Source organism: Salmo salar, chromosome 04, assembly GCF_965601325.2.
Source record: "Salmo salar chromosome 04, fSalSal1, whole genome shotgun sequence".
NCBI classification, from domain to species: Eukaryota; Metazoa; Chordata; class Actinopteri; order Salmoniformes; family Salmonidae; genus Salmo; species Salmo salar.
This window is the reverse complement of record NC_138294.1, coordinates 62,018,352-62,041,116: the sequence shown is the minus strand read 5'-3', so window position 1 is coordinate 62,041,116 and position 22,765 is coordinate 62,018,352. Positions and strand designations below refer to the sequence as shown.

Genomic DNA, 22,765 nt, shown 5'->3' with positions numbered 1-22,765 from the left:
ATGGTTGTCCCTGAGAGCACTCACGCTGTGACGCTGATGGCATTTCACATGCCCTGAATTGTCTGCCTGTTAGTGAGACCACTACAGACTGAGGCCATTTCAAAGTGCTCCATTCAGGGCTCTTGTTATACATTTACCTCCCTCCCTCTGACCTTACTGTCCTTCTCCCCTCTGATTGGTTGCTTGTCATTTGGAGTATTCTTTGAACAATGTGGCCAGCTGGTGCCTAACTTGGTTGGTGCAGGAGAAGTACAAAGAGTGAACAAATTAACAGTAAGCTAGTTCCATCTCTCCAGCAGAAAGCAGACCTCCCTCCCTCCCCTCCACACATGGCTGTGTCCTTGTTTACTTGTGACGTTGTAGCTTGGCTTGCCTCTGGCCTGCCATTCACTGTCCTGTCTGTCAGTTACCTGATCTGGAGCATACGCTTTCATCTCAACATGTCTGTCAATGGGAACCGTGTGTAAGAACAGAGGCCATTGTAGCTAGATGGTAGATACAGCCCCCTGTCAACAAGTTAGAGCAGTAAACACTAGTGAGATGGAAGAGTGCAATGTTGATTTTAAATTTCTCCAGTCATGTGACAATAGTTCTTCAGTTGTGTTTTTAAGTAGTTCTCAAGCTTTTTTGTGACCTTGTAAATACTTCAGATTTTTCCTTAATTCAACAAAGGCCACAATCCACTCTTAATCTGCAACCCACAAGTAGAGACTTACCATGACCCACAGATCCAACCCACCGTTTGAAATATGATACTAAGCAATACCTGTATGACATCTGTGAAATGTCCCCTCAGGGTCCCTCTGTGCTGTGTCGAGGATAATGTCCCCTCAGGGTCCCTCTGTGCTGTGTCGAGGATAATGTCCCCTCAGGGTCCCTCTGTGCTGTGTCGAGGATAATGTCCCCTCAGGGTCCCTCTGTGCTGTGTCGAGGATAATGTCCCCTCAGGGTCCCTCTGTGCTGTGTCGAGGATAATGTCCCCTCAGGGTCCCTCTGTGCTGTGTCGAGGATAATGTCCCCTCAGGGTCCCTCTGTGCTGTGTCGAGGATAATGTCCCCTCAGGGTCCCTCTGTGCTGTGTCGAGGATAATGTCCCCTCAGGGTCCCTCTGTGCTGTGTCGAGGATAATGTCCCCTCAGGGTCCCTCTGTGCTGTGTCGAGGATAATGTCCCCTCAGGGTCCCTCTGTGCTGTGTCGAGGATAATGTCCAGAGACTCTTCTTTCACTGTCTCCAGGTTCTGTCAGTGTGTGTGGAGGAGGAGAACATCATCCCTTACATCACCAATGTGCTGCAGAACCCAGACCTGGCCCTGCGCATGGCCGTCCGTAACAACCTGGCTGGGGCCGAGGAGCTGTTCGCGCGCAAGTTCAACAACCTGTTTGCCGGGGGAAACTACTCTGAAGCTGCCAAGGTGGCCGCCAACGCACCAAAGGTAACGAACACATCAATGGTACAAGGTCTCCCTCCAGGGGTGAGCAGATCACATCACTGTGATGTAATGGAAGTTAAAGTAACTGTCTAGTTTTTCCAGATTACTATGAATATGACCCTTAATTAATTACATTATGAGTGAAATAGTTTTCCTTCCAAGAAATATTAATGACAAGTAAACAGCTGCTCAGCCAATGAGCCAACGTGATGTCACGTTATATGAGGAAGTGGCAAGCATTTTTGAAACGGTCTGTTTGAGATACAAGTTTGAGGTGGGTTTTTGAAGTGTTTTATAAAAATAAAAAAATACTTTGGCCACATGAGTATATTTTAAAAGTGTGATTTTCACTGGACAGTTTAAAGTGTGACATCTACCTCTTTACAACCAAGGTGCATTTCCTTCCTTTGTTCTTGTCTTGTAATGTCAATACACTACAAAAGTGAATAATGGGTCATTTGATCACTGGAGTCTATAGTGTAGATATGCAAATCAGACTGTTCTAATGAGCGTGTCCCCAGCATGTGCAATATTTTTCTAGCAAAACCCTCTCCAAAACGTGTATCAGCAGTATCTTGTCTGTATGTGTGTATATAAACTGCAGCTGACCCCTCCACCCATGTCTCAGTTGTTCCGTCTCTGCTCTCTCCTCCAGGGTATCCTGCGTACTCCAGACACCATCCGTAAGTTCCAGAGTGTGCCAGCCCAGCCGGGCCAGACCTCTCCCCTGCTGCAGTACTTTGGCATTCTGCTGGACCAGGGCCAGCTCAACAAGTTTGAGTCTCTGGAGCTGTGCAGGCCTGTCCTACAGCAGGGACGCAAGCAGCTGCTGGAGAAGTGGCTTAAAGAGGACAAGGTGTGTGTGTGTGTGACTGTGTATCAGATAAAGGGGGAGAGATGGGTATCTGACCTTCCATAGGAAGAGGTCTTTCCTAAGCTGTGTCCGTCCATGTTGATATCTTCCCAGTCATCTGGGTTGTTCATGCTTTCTAAGATGTGAGGCGATCTGTTTGTTATGCTGAGCATTTAAATAGTTTTTTGCCCCTCCAAAGCATGCTTGGCAATATTAGTATCTCCCCCCCCCATAGCTTTCTGCTTCACACTAATTGTGAATATTACAATTTGTTAACCTAACACCTGACGGTAATTACACACATTCCAAACATAACGTTTCAGCAGTGTTTTTCATGAGGGTCGTTTACCTGTAGATCACAGGAGGTTGGTGGCACCTTTATTGGGAAGGACGTGGTAATGGCTGGAGCGGAATATGTGGAATGGTATTAAACATGGTTTGATGCCATTCCATTGACTCTGTTCCAGCCATTATGAGCTGTCCTCCCCTCAGGAGCCTCCACTGCTGTAGGGTAGTTGTGGTGAAACCTACTTTGTCTCTTATTAGCTGGAGTGTTCTGAGGAGCTGGGGGACCTGGTGAAGTCAGTGGACCCCACCCTGGCTCTCTCCGTCTACCTGAGGGCCAACGTACCCAACAAGGTCATCCAGTGCTTCGCTGAGACTGGACAGTTCCCCAAGATAGTCCTGTACGCCAAGAAGGTATGTTGTCACTCTGAGACGGAGCTTTGTTGCTGTTCTTGTTTCCTTTCCTTGGTTTGGTTTCCTCGTGACACAGTTGAGGAAGTGGATGAGCTGTATCTTGGTATCCAGAGGAGGGCTTTAGAAAGGGGCTGGGGCCAAATGGGGTTAGCAAGGAGGGTTTTTGCTTTTGTTTGCTAGATACTTTTCATTCACACGTCAAGCATGTCATATGACTTTATTTTTATTTTTTTGTGGGGTTATGTAATATTACAAATATGCACGTTGAGGAGCAGGATGGTGCATTGGTGGTTGAAACTGTTGCTCTTCCTGTGTCTGTAGGTGGGCTACACTCCAGACTGGATCTTCCTGCTGAGGAACGTGATGAGGATCAGTCCAGAACAGGGCCTGCAGTTCTCCCAGATGCTGGTCCAGGACGAGGAGCCTCTGGCTGACATCACACAGGTTGGTGGGAGGAAGGGAGGAACAGGGAAGGGGGAGGAAGGCTTAAGATGGAGGGGATGGGGCCCCTCGACTAGAGCATGCTATCTCTCTCTGTCATTTACACTCCACTATTATGTTCCTCCTGTCTGGACTTGACAGGACTGTCTGCTCTGAACTCTCATTGCTCTGATCAGTTTGCCTGGTACAATGGAACCAATCGATTAGTCCCAATATTGCAACCACGCGTGTTTCTAAATACCGGGATCACGTTAATAGAGTTTCACGCAGACAAATAAGATGAAACGCATAAGAGATATCTTGCTGCGTTTTGTAAAGCGGATCTAAATGGCTAGTTAATGTCATTTCTGCTTGGCATCAGACAAATGTTGTGCTTCAGTTGCACTTTTCCACTCGGATGAGAATTGTCTATCACCATACAGCGCTCTGACTCTGTAGCTTTTCCCAGTGTTTCTCCTGTAAAATGCAAGATTAACGTCAAACAAAACATTAGGAAATGCAGCTGGCTACATTCTTTCTATGATAAACATTAGAAATGTGATGGCCATGCATTGCTTTTTTCAGTGTAAGCTCATTAACTTGTGTGGCTGCTAGCCAAATAGCGTTGCACTTCTGTTGTCATCTATAGTTGCACGTCCCTGATCGCTCTATTGAAGCATGAAAACGCAGGTGAAATGGTTTAAAACGCAGGTATTTAACGTGTTGAAAAGGCACGTTTCTTTACTGTTATAAGACCCCTGAACACTGTGTGTAGTGGCTGTCTTATGTTGACAGTTGTTCCTTTCTCTCTGGCCCCTGTCTGTTCAGATCGTGGATGTCTTTATGGAGTATAACCTGATCCAGCAGTGTACCTCTTTCCTATTGGACGCCCTGAAAAACAACAGGCCTTCTGAGGGGCCGCTGCAAACACGCCTCCTGGAGATGAACCTCATGCACGCCCCACAGGTACTCTCTCACACACACACACACACACAGAGAGAGCGCTAACATTTTGAGAATATGCCAATTTAATATTTGTTTGCTCTCAAATCAAACGTGACTAAATGACATTCACACGTTAACACTGTTCTATTCTTATCCTTCTCTGTAGGTTGCTGATGCCATCCTGGGCAACCAGATGTTCACCAACTACGACCGTGCCCACATAGCCCAGCTGTGTGAGAAGGCTGGTCTGCTGCAGAGAGCTTTAGAGCACTACACCGACCTGTACGACATCAAACGGGCCGTGGTGCACACACACCTGCTCAACCCAGAGGTAGGAACCCTACAAATTCTAGAGGAACCCCCCTCAAAGCCCTCTGACAGTAGTACTCAGGCCACTCCCCTCTCATATGTGCCAGCTTGTGTGTGGAAAAAACAACCAGATTATATTCATTTCAATTCTAAATCATTCACTTGATTTAGAATTTTAGGACCCTTTTATGTATAAAAATACATGTATTTGATCAAAGATTGAATTTGGCCTTACCTGCTAAATTTAAATAAAATCGAAGCTCTGGAAATTGTTTTTGTTACCCATATTTAACCCCTTTTTTGGGGGGCACTTAAGTATTTCCATATACTGTACTTCCATAAAATGTTTTAACTGGTACTGGCCTACCTTCAGACGAGTCCCGTGCTGCTTGTGTGGGTCGTAGAGCAGAACTGATTAAAAGTGGGGTCATATTAGTTTGTAGCCCAAACCGTTCTGAACCCTGGCTAGATGAACATGACTGTCATGTATTTCCTTATGACATTATCTAGCTCTGCTGCTGCTTCTACCTCCTCTGTGCCTCCTCTCTTTCTCTCCTCTCTTAATTCAAAGGGGCTTTGTTTTTGATTAGCCAGTAATCAGACATTACCAGTAAACATTAAATACACAACGTTTTAAAATAATAACATGTTATATTATAAGTGTTTAAAATGTTATGTAACAATTATAATGTTTTATAATTAGCTGTGTACAAGGTTGTGACAACGTGCAAATAGTAGAAGGTATGAATGGCAAGGGAAAATAAAGGATCTTTCTCTCTCTCCTTAGTGGCTGGTGAACTTCTTTGGCTCCCTCTCAGTGGAGGACTCTCTGGAGTGCCTGAGGGCCATGTTGTCTGCCAACATCCGTCAGAACCTGCAGATCTGTGTCCAGGTGGCTTCCAAGTACCACGAGCAGCTCTCCACCAACTCTCTAACGGAGCTCTTCGAGTCCTTCAAGAGTTTCGAGGGTGAGACACACAGCCACACTATTTCACACTTATGCTTCATAGATCACTCTCTCTTCCAGCCCTATGCCCTGCAATCAACTAAGTAGGCCTGAGGCAACAGGGTCGTCCATAGGCTCTGTAGAATGTCCTGGAGTGGAGGGGTGGCCACTAGGACAGGCTGCTGGACCTCTTTAAGCCCAGGGTAGACTAGATAGGAGGTAGCCTATCATAATGGAGCTACAGCTCAATAAACTAAATGAGAGCGAGAGAGACCCTGTTTTCAGTTGTCCAAATAACTTTGCAAACAAGCATAGAATTAAACCAGGGGTGATGAGATGGCAACAGTAGCCACCCGCTCCGGTCTCTTGGGGTACAGTTGCCAGCCACCTTATCGTAATCACTGTTCTATTTTCCAGCCAATGGCGCACAATTGAACTTGACTGGATGTCCTGACATGTCAGACTGGCATGGTGTCTGGTACTGTATTTCCTCTTGACTAACATTGTCTCCATGGTGATGCTTTGTCCCAGGTCTGTTCTACTTCCTGGGTTCCATTGTTAACTTCAGCCAGGACCCAGAGGTCCACTTCAAGTACATCCAGGCTGCCTGCAAGACGGGACAGATCAAAGAGGTGGAGAGGATCTGCAGAGAGAGCAACTGCTACGACCCCGAACGAGTCAAGAACTTCCTCAAGGTAAAAGACAGAGGGAGGAGGTATCTAGAGGGAGGAGGTATCTAGAGGGAGGAGGTATCTAGAGGGAGGAGGTATCTAGAGGGAGGAGGTATCTAGAGGGAGGAGGTATCTAGAGGGAGGAGGTATCTAGAGGGAGGAGGTATCTAGAGGGAGGAGGTATCTAGAGGGAGGAGGTATCTAGAGGGAGGAGGTATCTAGAGGGAGGAGGTATCTAGAGGGAGGAGGTATCTAGAGGGAGGAGGTATCTAGAGGGAGGAGGTATCTAGAGGGAGATGAAATGCAATGGACTAAACATACTCTTGTTTTTTTCCCCCTCCTATCTTTCTTTAGTTTAACTTTATTCTATTCTTTCATTCTCACACTCATCTGTTCTTGTGTGTTCAGTCAGTCCATCTCATGTCTGTCCTTATCATTATTATTTATTTTGAAATTGTATTGGATTTAAATGAGGAAATCTGACCTTCCTTCTGAACTTCTGTCTATCCTATGAATACGTAGATCTGCCTGCTAACACTAGCATTCGTGAAAAGCTTTCATTTTGCCTTCATTGGTAAGAAGTTCCTGATGGCAGTTATCTCTTGTGCTTTTCCCTGTTGTCTGTGGAATGGCAGGACATGTACCAGGTAAATCTATCCCCGAGTACAGGACTCCCTCCCTATTTTAGTTTCACCGCCACCCCTGACTTACTTCTAGAGATACAGGATTAAACCTGGGATTTGTATGACGAGTACAATGACACAACCCGTTAATGTACCCAAAAACCATTCATCCATGATGGGGTGCACCAAACTCTAGTCTGTCTGTCCAAACAAGTCCAAAACCTGTAGTTTTACAGTTAGCTGAGCTACTAGCAACAGGGTGTTGTGAGTGTATTTCTGTTTTGGATTCGTAACTGTGCAAATACAGTGGGGCGGCAGGTAGCCTGGTGGTTAGAGCTTTGGACTTGCAAGATCGAATCCCCGAGCTGACAAGGTAAAAATCTGTCGTTCTGCCCCTGAACAAGGTAGTTAACCCACTGTTCCTAGGCCGTCATTGTAAATAATAATTTGTTCTTAACTGACTTGCCTAGTTAAATAAAGGTAAAATAAAAAAAATATACCTAGCTGTTATCTGAGCTGTAGTTAGGTTTTGGTATTGCAGTTCTGTTATCCGTATGTAAGGTCTATCCAGCACAAATGAACTCAAGTAAGCATGGCTATTGTGGTGCATTTAAATTAGTTTTCCTATGTGGATGGATTCAGAAACTAAATTCACATCATCCAGATAACCTGGTATGCCCACATACTGTAACAGTCTTCCAGGCTGTGCAAGAGGAGTCAATGGGCCTCCTCATACGCTGAGTCCCAAAAGCACCTCATGCCCTACATAGTGCATGGGCCCTGGTCAACAGTTGTGCACCATGTAGGAAATAGGGTGCCATTTGGGATGGAACCATATAGTTTCAACAACATGCTAAAGCTAGATGTCTTTTTGGTGGCAGACCCTTGGAGTGCTCTACAGGGCTGTGAAGGTACTCAATCCCAGTGTATTAATCCTGTAGGAGTATTGATAGCAGTCAGCCAGTGATCACACACACACAACGCGCACAGGAAACACACCCGCAAAACACGCACTGTGTGGAGCGTCTACTGTTGTGGGCTCCAAAAGTGGTGTGTAGTGGGAGTGTGTGGCAGTACCTCAATAGTACCTGCAGAGGGAGACCTACGTCGGTGTACATGTGTGAGTGAGCTGTACTTGGCTTAGATCATTTTCTTCTTGTTTCTTTCCTCTCTTTCTCTGTCTACTCAGTCCATACTAGTAAACAATGTTTTCAATACCTAACCATCTTCTAATCTCTCAAAACGTGACTCCTTCCATTTGTCGTCGTAGTTGAAACATTTTTGGGTTTTGTTTTCCTCGATTGTGACATTTTTCAAATCACATGAGCAGGATCATTTTAAACTGGAAAATGAAATCCCAATTTCATATTCAGTGATTCTAATATTTTTTTTGTCATTGTACATTCGTGGTTGTATGAGCCCAACAAGATTACAGTCAAACCTCTAGCTTTTTTTAACTACTTGCTCAATTTTGAGCTACTTTCTTAGAAACGTCTATACATACAGGTAGTAACAACAAAAACACTCCAAACTTTAACACTTGCCATTACGATCAGTGGTTAAAGCCAACCCTTACATGTCAGGTTTGGCTGTGATCATTGGTGGGCTCTGATCAGATCTTCCGTCTCATAACGATGATGTCGCGCTAACCTTGGCCCCTCCTCCTGCTCTGTGATTGGACAGGAGGCCAAGCTGACCGACCAGCTCCCACTCATCATTGTGTGTGACCGCTTCGACTTTGTGCATGACCTGGTCCTCTACCTGTACCGTAACAACCTGCAGAAATACATTGAGATCTATGTGCAGAAAGTAAGTGAACGTGGTCACATTTTTGCTCAAACAAACACACTGTCAAGCATCCTAGTTGACAAAATGTACAAACTTTTAAGCAAGATATTATCACTAAGTTTCATGTTCACCTAAACTAGTGCAGACTCAAGATAATGGCCCCACAGTGAAAATGCAGTGTCCAAGAATATTGACGTGTGTGTTAGGTGAACCCCAGCCGTCTGCCAGTGGTGATTGGAGGGCTTCTGGACGTGGACTGTTCTGAGGACGTCATTAAGAGTCTGATCCTGGTGGTCAGAGGACAGTTCTCCACTGACGAACTGGTGGCTGAGGTGGAGAAGAGGAACCGGTACAACACAATCCTTTTTCATCAGATGGCAGAAAGAAACTACTAGTTAGAAGGGTTAATTGTAGTTGATAGTAGCTGGTATAGCCCCCCAACCTATTTAAACACTGTGGTATCAAGAAATAAAGTGCTACTTACTTAGTCTTTTTTATACTAGCTGTGATATCAGCATCTGTAGTTGTCAGCAGGCTCATGTCCCTCTCTCTTTCTCTCCCTCCTCAGACTGAAGCTTCTCCTCCCCTGGCTGGAGGCCCGTATCCATGAGGGCTGTGAGGAGCCCGCTACCCACAATGCCCTAGCCAAGATCTACATCGACAGCAACAACAACCCTGAGCGCTTCCTGCGTGAGAACCCCTACTACGACAGCCGCGTGGTGGGCAAGTACTGTGAGAAGAGGGACCCCCACCTGGCCTGCGTGGCCTACGAGAGAGGACAGTGTGACCAGGAACTCATCAACGTCAGTAGCTTCTCCCTTCCTCTTCTTTTTCTTATAGGAAGTAGTTTCCTATAGGTTAGAATGTAGGTCTAACTAAAACATATGAGTGTACATTTTAATTCTCTGCATTGCTATGCATTAATATTAACTGACATCCTTTGTTTACAACAGCAATAGTGGGAATAGCCTACATATGAAAGTGCTGTTTCAGAATGTGAGGTGAGAGCCTAGTGGACAAACAGTGTGCACACTCTTGTTTCCTGTCAGGTGTGCAATGAGAACTCCCTGTTCAAGAGTCTGTCTCGCTACCTGGTCCGTCGCAGAGACCCGGACCTGTGGGCCAGCGTGCTGCTGGAGACCAACCCCTTCAGAAGACCACTCATTGACCAGGTAGGTAGTCCCCATACACACGTCTGGACCAGCTCTGAACCAGTATTGGGATCAATTCCATTCTCAATTCAGTCAATCTTCAATAAAGGTTTTTCAATTCAAGAACAAACTCATTGAGCTGCTGGAGAAGATCGTACTGTATAACTCAGCCTTCAGTGAACCTTCTGAATTGACCCAAATTCTGATTCATGCATTTACTCATTACCATATCGAAATCTATTTTCCCTCCATGTCAGGTGGTGCAGACAGCCCTGTCTGAGACCCAGGACCCAGAGGAGGTGTCAGTCACAGTAAAGGCCTTCATGACTGCAGACTTGCCCAACGAACTCATTGAGCTGTTGGAGAAGATCGTACTGGATAACTCTGTCTTCAGTGAACACAGGTAACAGAGCTACTAGAGCTCTGATACCTGTGCTCACTGTAGGCTGGGCTGTCCATTGTGTGTTTTCTCTCTAGTTCACTTCTGCCATCTTTTTTATACTCTTCCAAATCGATCAAATCAATCTTTATTGAAAATGCATTTAAAATCGCAACACACTCGACAGTAACTTTACACATACAACTGTAAACTTAACATAGCTTTACATATACAATTGCTGAACTTTACAACTTGATTTCCGGGATGATTTGTGATTATTTGGTCTCATGTGTTGATGCTGAGGGTTGTTTATTTATTCAGAAACCTGCAGAACCTGCTGATCCTGACGGCCATCAAGGCGGACAGGACCCGTGTGATGGAGTACATCAACCGCCTAGACAACTATGACGCCCCAGACATCGCCAACATCGCCATCAGCAACGAGCTCTTCGAGGAGGCCTTTGCTATCTTCAGGAAGTTTGACGTCAACACTTCTGCCGTGCAGGTGAGATGAACCCTGAGCCACCCCCCAACACCATGTGGTATTCATATCACCCTAACACCATTTCAATCTCTTGAATATGGAGGTCTCAATGCCAGCTTCCATTCCCCTTCTCCTTACCTTCAACATGATTGATATTGTGTGACTTCCTGTCATGGTATGATGTCTCTTCTCCCCAGGTTCTCATTGAGCACATTGGGAACCTGGACCGGGCTTATGAGTTTGCTGAGCGCTGCAACGAGCCAGCAGTGTGGAGCCAGCTGGCCAAGGCTCAGCTGCAGAAGGGCCTGGTCAAGGAGGCTATCGACTCCTACATCAAGGCTGACGACCCCTCTTCCTACATGGAGGTGGTACAGGCCGCCGACCAGAGTGGTAAAGATGTTGGGGCAAGCTATAGCTGGGATAGGGGGTGGCAGGGTGGGCTGATGGGCATTAGAATGTGTAAAATCTCCCAATGTCAGTGAATAAATGTCCTCGGTGTGTGTGTGACATGTCCAGCTGTTTTTGGTGACTTTCTGTAGTCATCAGCGGCTCACTGAATGACCTCAGGATTTAAGGTACTGTAACCTCCCAGCTTCTCTTAGCTGACTGTAATGTTCTGGTGTATATCAGGTAACTGGGAGGACCTGGTGAAGTTCCTTCAGATGGCTCGTAAGAAGGCCCGGGAGTCCTATGTGGAGACAGAGCTCATCTTTGCCCTGGCCAAGACCAACCGCCTGGCTGAGCTGGAAGAGTTCATCAATGGACCCAACAACGCCCACATCCAACAGGTACCGTTACTGTAGTCCAGACTGATGTATTAAACAGTACAGGTTATTGTATTCCAAGTCAATGAGAAATAAACTGATGTTCCCTCCTAGTTCACCAGGAACTGATTTTCTATGTTGTCGCAAACAACTCCCTATGTAAGACATTGATTGACATTCATACTCTTTCCTGCACACAACGAAGGTCGGCGACCGCTGTTACGATGAGAAAATGTACGACGCGGCCAAGTTACTGTACAACAACGTGTCCAACTTCGGCCGCCTAGCGTCCACCCTGGTGCACCTCGGGGAGTACCAGGCGGCAGTGGACGGGGCCCGCAAGGCCAACAGCACTAGGACCTGGAAGGAGGTGTGCTTTGCCTGCGTGGATGGAAAGGAGTTCCGGCTGGCCCAGATGTGTGGCCTCCACATCGTGGTGCATGCTGACGAACTGGAGGAGCTTATCAACTACTACCAGGTAAGACACACACAGCCCACTTTGTCTCCATGCACCTTATCCTCCTTGCTGCTAGATGCTGGCACAGTTTGTATGAAATTTGTATTTTCACTCTAGTCAACATGAGAAGTTCTTATTTAGTCCACCTCTCTCCACAATCTCTTGATTGACGATCACATTTTGGTGCTTTCGAACCCCTTAGTGCTTTACCACTACAAACTGATGCCTACATGACCACCTTTAACCAATTCCCGCTCTCTCTCTGTCTGTGTTCAGGACCGTGCTTACTTTGAGGAGCTGATCACCATGCTGGAGGCAGCCCTGGGGCTGGAGCGGGCGCACATGGGCATGTTCACCGAGCTGGCCATCCTCTACTCCAAATTCAAACCTCAGAAGATGAGGGAGCACCTGGAGCTCTTCTGGTCCAGAGTCAACATTCCAAAGGTTCTGCGGGCGGCCGAGGAGGCCCACCTGTGGGCGGAGCTGGTGTTCCTGTACGATAAGTACGAGGAGTTTGACAATGCCATCATCACCATGATGAACCACCCCACCGACGCCTGGAAGGAGGGCCAGTTCAAAGACATCATCACCAAGGTAACCCAATCAGTAATGTTTAGGTAGCAGTCATTGCTGTATATGATCTATTTGATTTGATATTGTTAAGTGTATATTTAAAGTACATTGAAACATCTCAATACACTTTACAATTGTAATACATGACAATATCTCTCCCTTTATCCCTTTTCTGTGACTGTGTAGGTGGCCAACGTGGAGCTGTATTACAAAGCAACTCAGTTCTATTTGGAGTTCAAGCCGTTGTTACTGAATGACCTGCTCATAGTGCTGTCCCCCAGACTGGACCACTCCCGTGCTGTCAACTTCTTCAGCAAGGTGAGACGAGCTCTGTCCCCTCCGATCTGCCAACACAGGAAACTGAAGCACTGTGACACCTTGTAGTTGTTAATCGAAGACTGTGACGTGTATTTCAATGTACAGCACAGTGCACTCTGCTTATAGTGAATGCAGTTCTAGTAATCAACGGTGTGTGTGGTCCAGGTGAAACAGCTGCCCCTGGTCAAGCCCTACCTGCGCTCAGTACAGAACCACAACAACAAGTCTGTCAATGAAGCACTTACCAACCTCTTCATCACAGAGGAGGACTATCAGGTGTGTGGTCAATTTTGGTTGGTTGTTACATTGTCAAACAATTAAGACAGATATTTGTTTTATCCTTGACTAGGTTTGGGATCTGGCCCTATGACAGTTCTAGTACCTTGTTTACTTGAAAATAAAGTATTTTTTTACCTCATTGAACAACAGTTACTCATCCATCCTTTCTTCCTTCCCTCTCTCTGTGGACTCAGGCTCTGAGGACCTCTATAGATGCCTATGACAACTTTGACAACATCTCGCTTGCCCAGCGCTTGGAGAAACACGAGCTGATTGAGTTCAGGAGGATCGCTGCCTACCTCTTCAAGGGAAACAACCGCTGGAAACAGAGTGTGGAGCTCTGCAAGAAGGACAAACTCTACAAGGTACTCATTCTCTTCTCCTTACCCAGGCCTGTTTCTCCTCTGACTGCCATTATATTGTCATTGAACCTAATTGGTTAGTAGAGAGAGGAGGATAATGGGAAATGTAGTATATTGCCGTTTGGTCTGGTAAGATTAGTGTTTAAGGGTAGGGTTAGTGGTCAAAATCCCATTGTGGAGTGAAGGTTTTCTAGAATGACCAGGATACATACCAGACAAAGTGGCTTGGTACTAAGTTCCTCTCAAACACACAGCATCAAGTCACCGCTCCTGATCTTGAACCTCCATCTTGTTTCCATCTTCCTCCAGGATTCCATGCAGTACGCATCAGAGTCCAAGGACACAGAGTTGGCTGAGGAGCTGCTGGGCTGGTTCCTGACGGAGGACAAAAAGGAGTGCTTTGCCGCCTGCCTCTTCACCTGTTACGACCTGCTGAGGCCAGACGTGGTGCTGGAGACGGCCTGGAAGCACAACATCATGGACTTCTCCATGCCCTACTTCATCCAGGTCATGAGAGAGTATCTCTTCAAGGTGGGTTGGCTGTCTGGACATGGCTATGTCATGTTGAGTGGGCTAAACCAAACCAAGCATGGTGGTTCTATTCTACATGTCCAAGGATGTTGTTGATTAGGGCATCAACAGAATTTCAGTTGTGGCTAATGAACACAAACCAGGTCTGCTTTCAGTGGGAGTAGGGTGAACTTTCCCCTAGACATTGATCTAGGGTCAGTTTCACATTTCTAACCCCAAATGGTTAAGATTGGGTGAAAGTAAGCTGATCCTAAATTCCACTTTTACCCAAAGCCCTTTCCAAACACGTGGTGCAGTGATCTTCTGTTGCTCAGTCGAATGCTTTTAGCAGTTAGCCACTTTTGAAAAGGCATTTAACTATTCAGTAGCACAATGCCTTATTTTTATATGGCAAGTTGCTATCAGAGATTCCGCTAATATAAATCATTGAACTCAGTCCAGCAGTCTAGACTTTGCAGCAGAGGTGTGTGGCATCATATAAATAGATTTTCTAGAATCAGTATAATAGAATATTCTATTTGGAATAGAATAATTGTATTTCTATGTGGTGTGCCAATAGTCCTCACTCTATACAGAAAGACAGTTATTTATTTTTTGTTTTTCTATCAACTTTTCTTTTTAGTGCCTTATTTCTTCTGTCTTGAGTTTGATAGAAGCTAAACAAACCTCTCAGCTGCTTTTCCTTATACTCATGTCATTTGTTTGTTTCCCCTCTTTTGTTCACCATTTTACAGCTTTTTGTTAAGCTTTTTCCATATAAAACATGGTAATTGCTCTTTTGTTTAATGCTCTGACTAAATGTTACTGTACTCAACAGATTACAGACAATGGGTACAGTACAAGTGTTGTGTTAATGCATTGTTTCAAGGTGGTGGACCCTCTGAATATCAATGACAAGAAAACAAACTATTGGACTCTATAGAGAGGAACTCAAGACCTTTAGTTCCTCTCTCTAGTGTCCAATAGTTTGTTTTCTTGTCATTGATATTCAGTGCCAAGTAAGTGGAGCTCGTCATTGGATGCTGCGTGACTGCATGTGGGACTGCTGTGACTGAACGAGTCAGCATGTGGCTGTCTGCTCGGCACACCTCACATACATACATACATGCATACATACATACATGCATACAATTGAAGTCGGAAGTTTACATACACCTTGGCCAAATGCATTTAAACTCAGTTTTTCACAATTCCTGACATTTAATCCTAGTAAAAATTTCCTGTCTTAGGTCAGTTAGGATCACCACTTTATTTTAAGAATGTGAAATGTCAGAAAAATAGCAGAGTGATTTATTTCAGCTTTTATTTCTTTCATCACATTCCCAGTGGGTTAGAAGTTTACATACTCAATTAGTATTTGGTAGCATTGCCTTTAAATTGTTTAACTTGGGTCAAACGTTTCAGGTAGCCTTCCACAAGCTTCCCACAATACGTTGGGTGAATTTTGGCCCATTCCACCTGACAGAGCTGGTGTAACGGAGTCAGGTTTGTAGACCTCCTTGCTCGCACACGCTTTTTCAGTTCTGCTCACACATTTTATATGGGAATGAGGTCAGGGCTTTGTGATGGCCACTCCAATACCTTGACTTTGTTGTCCTTAAGCCATTTTGCCACAACTTTGGAAGTATGCTTGGGGTCATTGTCCATTTGGAAGACCCATTTGCGACCAAGCTTTAACTTCCTGACTGATGTCTTGAGATGTTGCTTCAATATATCCACATCATTTTCCTTCTTTATGATGCCATCTATTTTGTGAAGTGCACCAGTCCCTCCTGCAGCAAAGCACCCCCACAACATGATGCTGCCACCCCCGTGCTTCACGGTTGGGATGGTGTTCTTCGGCTTGCAAGCCTCCCCCTTTTTCCTCCAAACATAATGATGGCCATTATGGCCAAACAGTTCTATTTCATCAGACCAGAGGACATTTCTCCAAAAAGGGCTTTCTTTGTCCCCATGTGCAGTTGCAAACCGTAGTCTGGCTTTTTTATGGCTGTTTTGGAGCAGTGGCTTCTTCCTTGCTGAGCGGCCTTTCAGGTTATGTTGATATTGGACTCGTTTTATTGTGGATCCTTTTGTACCTGTTTCCTCCAGCATCTTCACAGGTCCTTTGCTGTTGTTCTGGGATTGATTTGCACTTTTTGCACCAACGTACATTCATCTCTAGGAGACAGAATGCGTCTCCTTCCTGAGCGCTATGACGGCTGCGTGGTCCCATGGTGTTTATACTTGCGTACTATTGTTTGTACAGATGAACGTGGTACCTTCAGGTGTTTGGTTCATCCTTGGAAGCAATTTCCAGACTTGTGGAGGTCTACAATTTTTTTTTCCTGAGGTCTTGGCTGATTTCTTTTGATTTTCCCATGATGTCAAGCAAAGAGGCACTGATACAACTCCAATTGACTCAAATGGTGTCAATTAGCCTATCAGAAGCTTCTAAAGCCATGACATAATTTTATGGAATTTTCCAAGCTGTTTAAAGGCACAGTCAACTTAGTGTATGTAAACTTCTGACCCACTGGAGTTGTGACGCAGTGAAATAATCTGTCTGTAAACAATTGTTGGAACAATTACTTGTCATGCACGAAGTAGATGTCGTACCCGAATTGCCAAAACTATAGTTTGTTAACAACAAATTTGTGTAGTGGTTGAAAAACAAGTTTTAATGACTCCAACCTAAGTGTGTGTGTAAACTTCCGACTTCAACTGTACACACACACACGTATTATATGGCTTTGAACGGAATAGTAGTCCAGCAGCTCTCTAGTCTAGCCAATGACACAGACAGACATGGTTGAACTTGTGTTCTCTATCAGTAGAACAGGGCTAATGCAGTCTATACTGCTCTGCTCTCAATAGTGGTTTAGTGACTCAGAGTTGACTGGAACCTATAGCCTACTAAGTGGAAAACAGTTACATATTTTACTAGCAGCTGTATTTTTATGCATGCAAATGTAGTAGGTTAATCATTGTAGCGAGATCTCGCTATCTTCAAAACAATAGTTCTTAGGATAGAAACGATAGTTTAACAATTAAACTAGAGAAATTCAAGGCATTTTAGAGGAAGAAATTGTTCCAGGCTACCTTTTAGACAGCAGTGTGTTAGTCTTTTCTTTTAGTTTGGGTTTCTATTCTACTGTGTGGATATTTGGTTGCCCATCTTTGTATGCTGTCTCAGCCTGCTCTCTCTCGGTCTCTGCACTATGGTAAACTGAGTTATTTTTATTTTCTGCGCTTCTTGAATTCCCTTCCAGGTTGATGCAATTAAGGAAAAGGTGAAAGTCTATTCCTATATTCCATCTCTCTCTTGCTGTTTCGTTCTTTAATTTAGGTTAATTTAGCCTGGAGCACTGCTACCTGAGGAATCTGCATGCGTTGTTTTATTTTAATTCTCCCATATGTTAGTTACACTGCTGCTTTTCCAAAGACAGACACACACACACACACACACACACAGTAGTGCCTTCTCAACTGGACTCTCTCCGACTGGGCAGCAGAGCGGTCTAGTAGATCTGTAGTTACTCACCAATGACAACCCTTAGTCTGAGGAAGTCTGCCATTGATGCCAGTCTGCCACTGGTTCCCAGTCCTGACCCTTGAACCCACAATGACCTTAAAATGCTTTTGATGCCCCAAGAGTGTTAATTTTGTAGAATAAATAACACCCATTAATGAACTCAGTCTTGAGTCTTCTGATTTCTGGCACGTAGTTAAGACCCCCTCTCAAAATAGACTGCAAACCAGTTGTAGACTGCATTTAACCATAGTACTAAAAATGTAAGCCAAGAAATGCATTCTATGATCAAAGTTTGTGAAGCGAATGCACTTTTTTAGGACTGAAAGTAGCATAGCGGTTAGAGCATTTGGCCAAGCCGACAAGGTGAGAAATGAAATGTGTCTGTCCTTGAACAAGGCACTTAACCTATTTATTTTCAGAGGCACCGTACTACTATGGCTACACTTATCTGGTGGGTTTTTTCTTCTCCAGAAATGTTTCAGTAGTGATGCCATTTTGTAGTGATGAAATGATATATTTCTCATGACTGAGTTCATTCTCATATTGAAGTCTTGATAGTGAAATACAACTTGTGCTGCAGCACTAGAGGTGCTGTTAATTAATGTTGAAGTTAGTTCATTTTGCACGGGCAGTAGCTGAAAAGTGCATTCCTTCACAGACCTTTACACTGTATCCAAGAGTTTGTATGAAAAATGGGTAATGGTACCTGCACTTTGGGAAATGTTCTCTGGTTTGAAAATATGCACGTGATTGAGCACCTGCCAATGAGAATCTAGCGTCACTGAGAGCCTCAAGGAGATGTTGGCTGTGCCTTGCTGTTGGTTGATGGGCCTCGAGTGGCTGGACTATCAATCATCCCGAGCTTTGACTCCCTCTGCGCTTCAGTACTTTTGCCTCTTTTTCATGCACACTATTTTAACCAATTGTAACACTACTACTGTCGCATGTTCTCCTTTTTAATGACACCTCTGTTTGTTGGGATTTTGTGGGAAGAGATTTACTCATTATTTTTAATGTTCTTTACAAGAGGTATGGAGGGAACTGAACCCACTTTCAGCACTGAGAAGCACAGAAAAATAGTGAGAACAAAATAGTGAAAAGTTGTTTTTTACTAGCGCAAAATGCATCTTGCCTCTTACTGCAACTTTCAAACGCAATTACGTTTTCTCCCTAACAACTTTTGGAAGTCTGCTTCTGCTATGCTTAAGGTCACTCATTGGAGTTACAGTGGACTGATATTGAGCTAAAACTAAGCATGTTTGATTTCAGGGGAAGGGTGAATAGGTCCTAGATAAATCACCGCCTGGCAGTTAATATCGCTACATTAAAATAGCTCAGATGACAAAGGTCAAATGTTGATCATGAGATTTTGTACTCCTGTTGCATACTTGATATGGGTTTGGTTCTCTGCATACATAGCAATGTTAATCTATACCGAAAACATCACTTCAAGAGTGGCTGAATGGAGGGACCAAATTTCATTGAAAGTATTTTTCCTCTCACACACATCTTAATGGTCATCTCTCATATTTGTTCACTAGTTTTAAATGTGTGACGAAGGGGCAGCTCACAGCAGCCTTGTATGTGTTGCAAAGAATAATCACCTAGAATACACACCTGGAACAGTCCTTATCCATCAATCACTTAACATATTAATGAAACTACTAAATGAAAGAACAGTTAATGAAGGCTTTTCCAGCACGTCTAGTCTTCTCTGGCCTTCCTGCTTGTAGCTGTTTATCATTGTTCTTTCTGACCTCTTCCAGGTGGACAAGCTGGAGACCTCTGAGTCCCTAAGGAAAGAGGAGGAGCAGGCGACAGAGACACAACCCATCGTCTATGGTAAGTGCCTCATGAATCATTCACAGCCAAGAATCTGACACGGCCAATGAGAACAGCCATTCACACCAACTCACCCAAACAGTGAAGATGACTCTCGTAACCCAGCCTTTTGTGCTCTAAGTAGTAAAGACAGGAAATAAGATGTAAACAGATTGATAAGATGTGTAAAGGTTTTTAATAGTGACAAGTTTTTATATTCGTATCAGATTTGTCATTTCTAACGAATATTCGTATAGTCTGCTGTACCTGCACCAAAACTCTGGTATTTCTCATCCTAATAGGTCCTGATAACTTAGTAAATGGTGAGCAAACATGTTTTCAGCACTTATGTCCATAACTGATCAACACTCGCTTTCTCGTGGCTCTCTTGTCCCTCTGCAGCAGACAGGTTGTAGTCTTGTGAACAATGCATCTAGGTTTCCGTGTGGGCCAGTGGCTAAGGCCTCTGACCTTGGAACACTTATGGCAGAGTCGGCATGGGTTTGAATCCGACCAGCTGCCCTTTGACTCAATCTCCTCAACCTGTCTCCTCTCTACAGTCTGCTGTTCAAAAGAAAAATCATTAAAATAAAAGTTGGGCTTCCTTGGCACTCTGGAATGTTAGAGTTGAGCTGTGGCTTGTGCGCCATGTTAAAAGAAGTTTAAATGGTCAAATCAATCAGCATCAAATTATTTGAATCAGTAAATTAATCAATTCCGGATAGATTCTAATCTTTGGTGTCAGCCCTACATGTGTAATGCCTATCTCTTTCCTCCAGGCACACCCCAGCTTATGCTGACTGCTGGCCCCAGCGTGCCCGTGCCCCCCCAGCAGGCCTACGGCTACGGTTACCAGGCTCCTGCAGGCTACCCCCAGGCACAACCAGGCTTTGGCTACGGCATGTAAAGGTCTCCTGGCAAGCCCTGGAGCCCATCCATCTCTCTCAGCTCAGTCCTTCACTAGGCTATTACCATCTTCTCACAACATTTAGTGGATTCAAACAAGCAGTTTATTTTGTTTTTGTTTTCCTTTAAAAAAAAAACTCATGAAGGACATTATTTCTGTTGTCAAAGAAAAAGATTGGATCACAATTAATTTCACATTCCATTATATTTACTAAATGCCATTTTTTTTGTATGGGGAATGGTTTATGTACAATGAGGGGGCTTGTGGGAAGAGTGAGTCCTCTTCTTCATTAAACAAAGGTATGTTGTGAAGCATCTGATTTGCACTCTGTAGTGAAGAAACTAATGTAGAATCTCTTCATTTTGATGTGTGAGCAGCTTGTTCTATCAGTCTGTAAAATACATTTAATTATTGTATATTCAGAAAGGAAAAAGCTACAATGTTCTTCTATATTTGAACATGACTGCTGCTTCCATGACCCACAAACTAGAAACACTATGTACAAATACCAGTAATGACCTACACAGGGTTAAAGGGGTTGTGTAGCTCTAGAGAAAGATTATTTTAAGACTCATACAGACATGATTTCCAAAAGTGAGTTTTATCCTTCCATCCCAAGCCTATGCAGGCTCTCCAGTTAGTCATTGAGTCAGAACGTGCGTAGAGATGAAGTCGATGGTGTCTTTGCATCTCACTCAGCTGCGTGTAAGACACTTTCCTTTCCTCATGCTGTAAAGTGCTCGTGTGGGACTATTCCATTTGGATGGATTGATTACGAGAATTAAAGAAGCCCTGTTCTTCAGTTCAGTCAGACCTGTGTATGTTACTACCCCCCCCCCCCCCCCTCCTTGTGCTGCGGTTGGTATATGCTGGATATCATGGTGTTCTAGGTCACTGTTCTTGATTGTACAGAAGAGGATATAAAACCTAATAGCCTTGATGTCCTGCCAGGTTTTCTTTGTGTGGCCAAAATGGTACCCTATTCCCTATATATAGTGCACTACTTTTGACCAGGGCCCATAAAGGTTGTACTGCACTATGCAGGAAATAGGGTGCCATTTGGGACTCACACTATATTTGTCTGATCTAATTGAAGAGACTGGTAATTTGGTGTTTTTATCAAAGGCTTGTGTGTGTATACAAAGAATCATTAACTCTCCCTCTACCCTATACTCTCAAAACAAATGACTAGATTTAAGTGTGCACTCAAATAGTTGATTGTGCAGGATCTGGATCATGATGAATGAAACGGCGGTTTTCTTTTCCACATAAAATAAAGGCTTCTTGTTTGTCAAGTCTGGTCGGGTCTCTTTTGTTCCCTTCTCAACCTTGTTTTGTCTGTCACGTTTGTAAGGATGATAGACTAACACATCGGCCATGCACAGGTGTCAATGATTTGTGGAGATTCCAACATTTAGAATTGCCAGGGAATTAATTGAAAATGACGGCCGATGCAATAGGACTGCTGTGCACGGCCAACGTTTGTTGGTCTACCTTCACTCTTATGAATCTTTTTATCAAGGCATCCTTTAGGGAAAATCCGTATCACTATGCCTGCCAAATGAGTGATGTACAATAGTGTTTTAATTGCAAGCCAGTGCTCAGATGGGTTTGGGGTAGTTTAAGTACAAGTGCACATTCTAAGCACAGCAAAAGATGTAGGCCTATTGGGTCTGGGTATCAGTTCTGCTAGGATGACATGGTTGGACCTCAATGTATATACATAGTTCCCAGATGACCACTTCTTTGTGAACCAGGATTATCCTACTTCCAATACAGAAAACTCAAGTCCTAATTTGTATCTAATACAGTTTCAAGTGTCGAAGTGACTTTGTCCACGAGATCAGTGGGTCCAGGGCCTACTCCAAGCACAGCAAGGGACCCTGGTGCTATCTGGGTCCTCCCTGCATCTTGGAGCAGAAAGACAGGCAGCCCTACTTTGGCATGGGTTAGCAGTTCTATCACACTGTCCTCATCCGGAGCTTTAACCACGATTTTGGGCTGGCCGCAGTACTCACATTGCTTCAGCAGCTCAGGGTTCCTGCGCTGGACCTGCTTGTAGGCTGACACAGCGGCGTGTGAGCACTGGGCTGCCCTTACCCATCTTCAGCTCTGATCGGACCACCAGGATCATTTTGAAATACTTTCCCATGAAGCTGGCGCCCGCTTCGCCCCCACTGCCGTTTCCCATCGCCACTCCGATCCCGTAAGTGCCTGCCTTGGCGAAGTCCACAGCCCACTCCTTCCAATATTCAAATGACTACCTGGCCATACAGGGAATACATTTTGATACTGGTCAAACCATTACTTAGAAAAACATTGTAGGGCTTCCCTCATGCCCCTTTTCATGATATCAGCCACGTGAATGCTAGCTACCGGCGACGGAACATTAAGAATAGTTTGTTTGTGTTGGTCTTGGCTATGCAGCTACACGCAGTGAGTGGAGTTACATGTAAATGGACTATACTAAACAAGTTAAATGTCTTGTGATTATGTTTTTCACACACATAGCTACGTGTAGCCTACTTGGAAACTAGGCCCC

General features: G+C 44.5%; 1 protein-coding gene and 1 pseudogene across 5 annotated transcripts in view; one reads left to right on the top strand and one right to left on the bottom strand.

The window, feature by feature from the left end:
- LOC106603518 (clathrin heavy chain 1) overlaps positions 1–21,518 on the top strand; it is a 58,440-nt gene extending 36,922 nt beyond the window's left edge. The window contains exons 7-32 of one of the 4 annotated variants that reach the window (XM_014197311.3): positions 1,235–1,432; positions 2,085–2,285; positions 2,829–2,981; positions 3,303–3,425; positions 4,230–4,367; positions 4,513–4,677; positions 5,443–5,623; positions 6,133–6,296; positions 8,579–8,704; positions 8,890–9,032; positions 9,252–9,486; positions 9,733–9,855; positions 10,092–10,237; positions 10,535–10,718; positions 10,895–11,087; positions 11,328–11,485; positions 11,667–11,939; positions 12,195–12,512; positions 12,678–12,809; positions 12,975–13,085; positions 13,283–13,453; positions 13,760–13,981; positions 17,233–17,253; positions 19,262–19,337; positions 19,619–19,639; positions 20,096–21,518. In XM_014197311.3, the coding sequence (XP_014052786.3) occupies positions 1,235–1,432; positions 2,085–2,285; positions 2,829–2,981; positions 3,303–3,425; positions 4,230–4,367; positions 4,513–4,677; positions 5,443–5,623; positions 6,133–6,296; positions 8,579–8,704; positions 8,890–9,032; positions 9,252–9,486; positions 9,733–9,855; positions 10,092–10,237; positions 10,535–10,718; positions 10,895–11,087; positions 11,328–11,485; positions 11,667–11,939; positions 12,195–12,512; positions 12,678–12,809; positions 12,975–13,085; positions 13,283–13,453; positions 13,760–13,981; positions 17,233–17,253; positions 19,262–19,337; positions 19,619–19,639; positions 20,096–20,223 (4,104 nt within the window). In that variant the 3' untranslated portion in view covers positions 20,224–21,518. The remainder of the gene's footprint in view (positions 1–1,234; positions 1,433–2,084; positions 2,286–2,828; positions 2,982–3,302; positions 3,426–4,229; positions 4,368–4,512; positions 4,678–5,442; positions 5,624–6,132; positions 6,297–8,578; positions 8,705–8,889; positions 9,033–9,251; positions 9,487–9,732; positions 9,856–10,091; positions 10,238–10,534; positions 10,719–10,894; positions 11,088–11,327; positions 11,486–11,666; positions 11,940–12,194; positions 12,513–12,677; positions 12,810–12,974; positions 13,086–13,282; positions 13,454–13,759; positions 13,982–17,232; positions 17,254–19,261; positions 19,338–19,618; positions 19,640–20,095) is intronic. The other 3 variants (XM_082974605.1, XM_014197315.3, XM_014197318.3) reach the window with 3 other exon arrangements.
- Positions 21,050–22,508, bottom strand: LOC106603520 (peptidyl-tRNA hydrolase 2, mitochondrial-like; annotated as a pseudogene). The gene has a single exon (XR_006769647.2). The product of XR_006769647.2 is annotated as a peptidyl-tRNA hydrolase 2, mitochondrial-like (transcript).
- Positions 22,509–22,765: the final 257 nt, after the last annotated feature.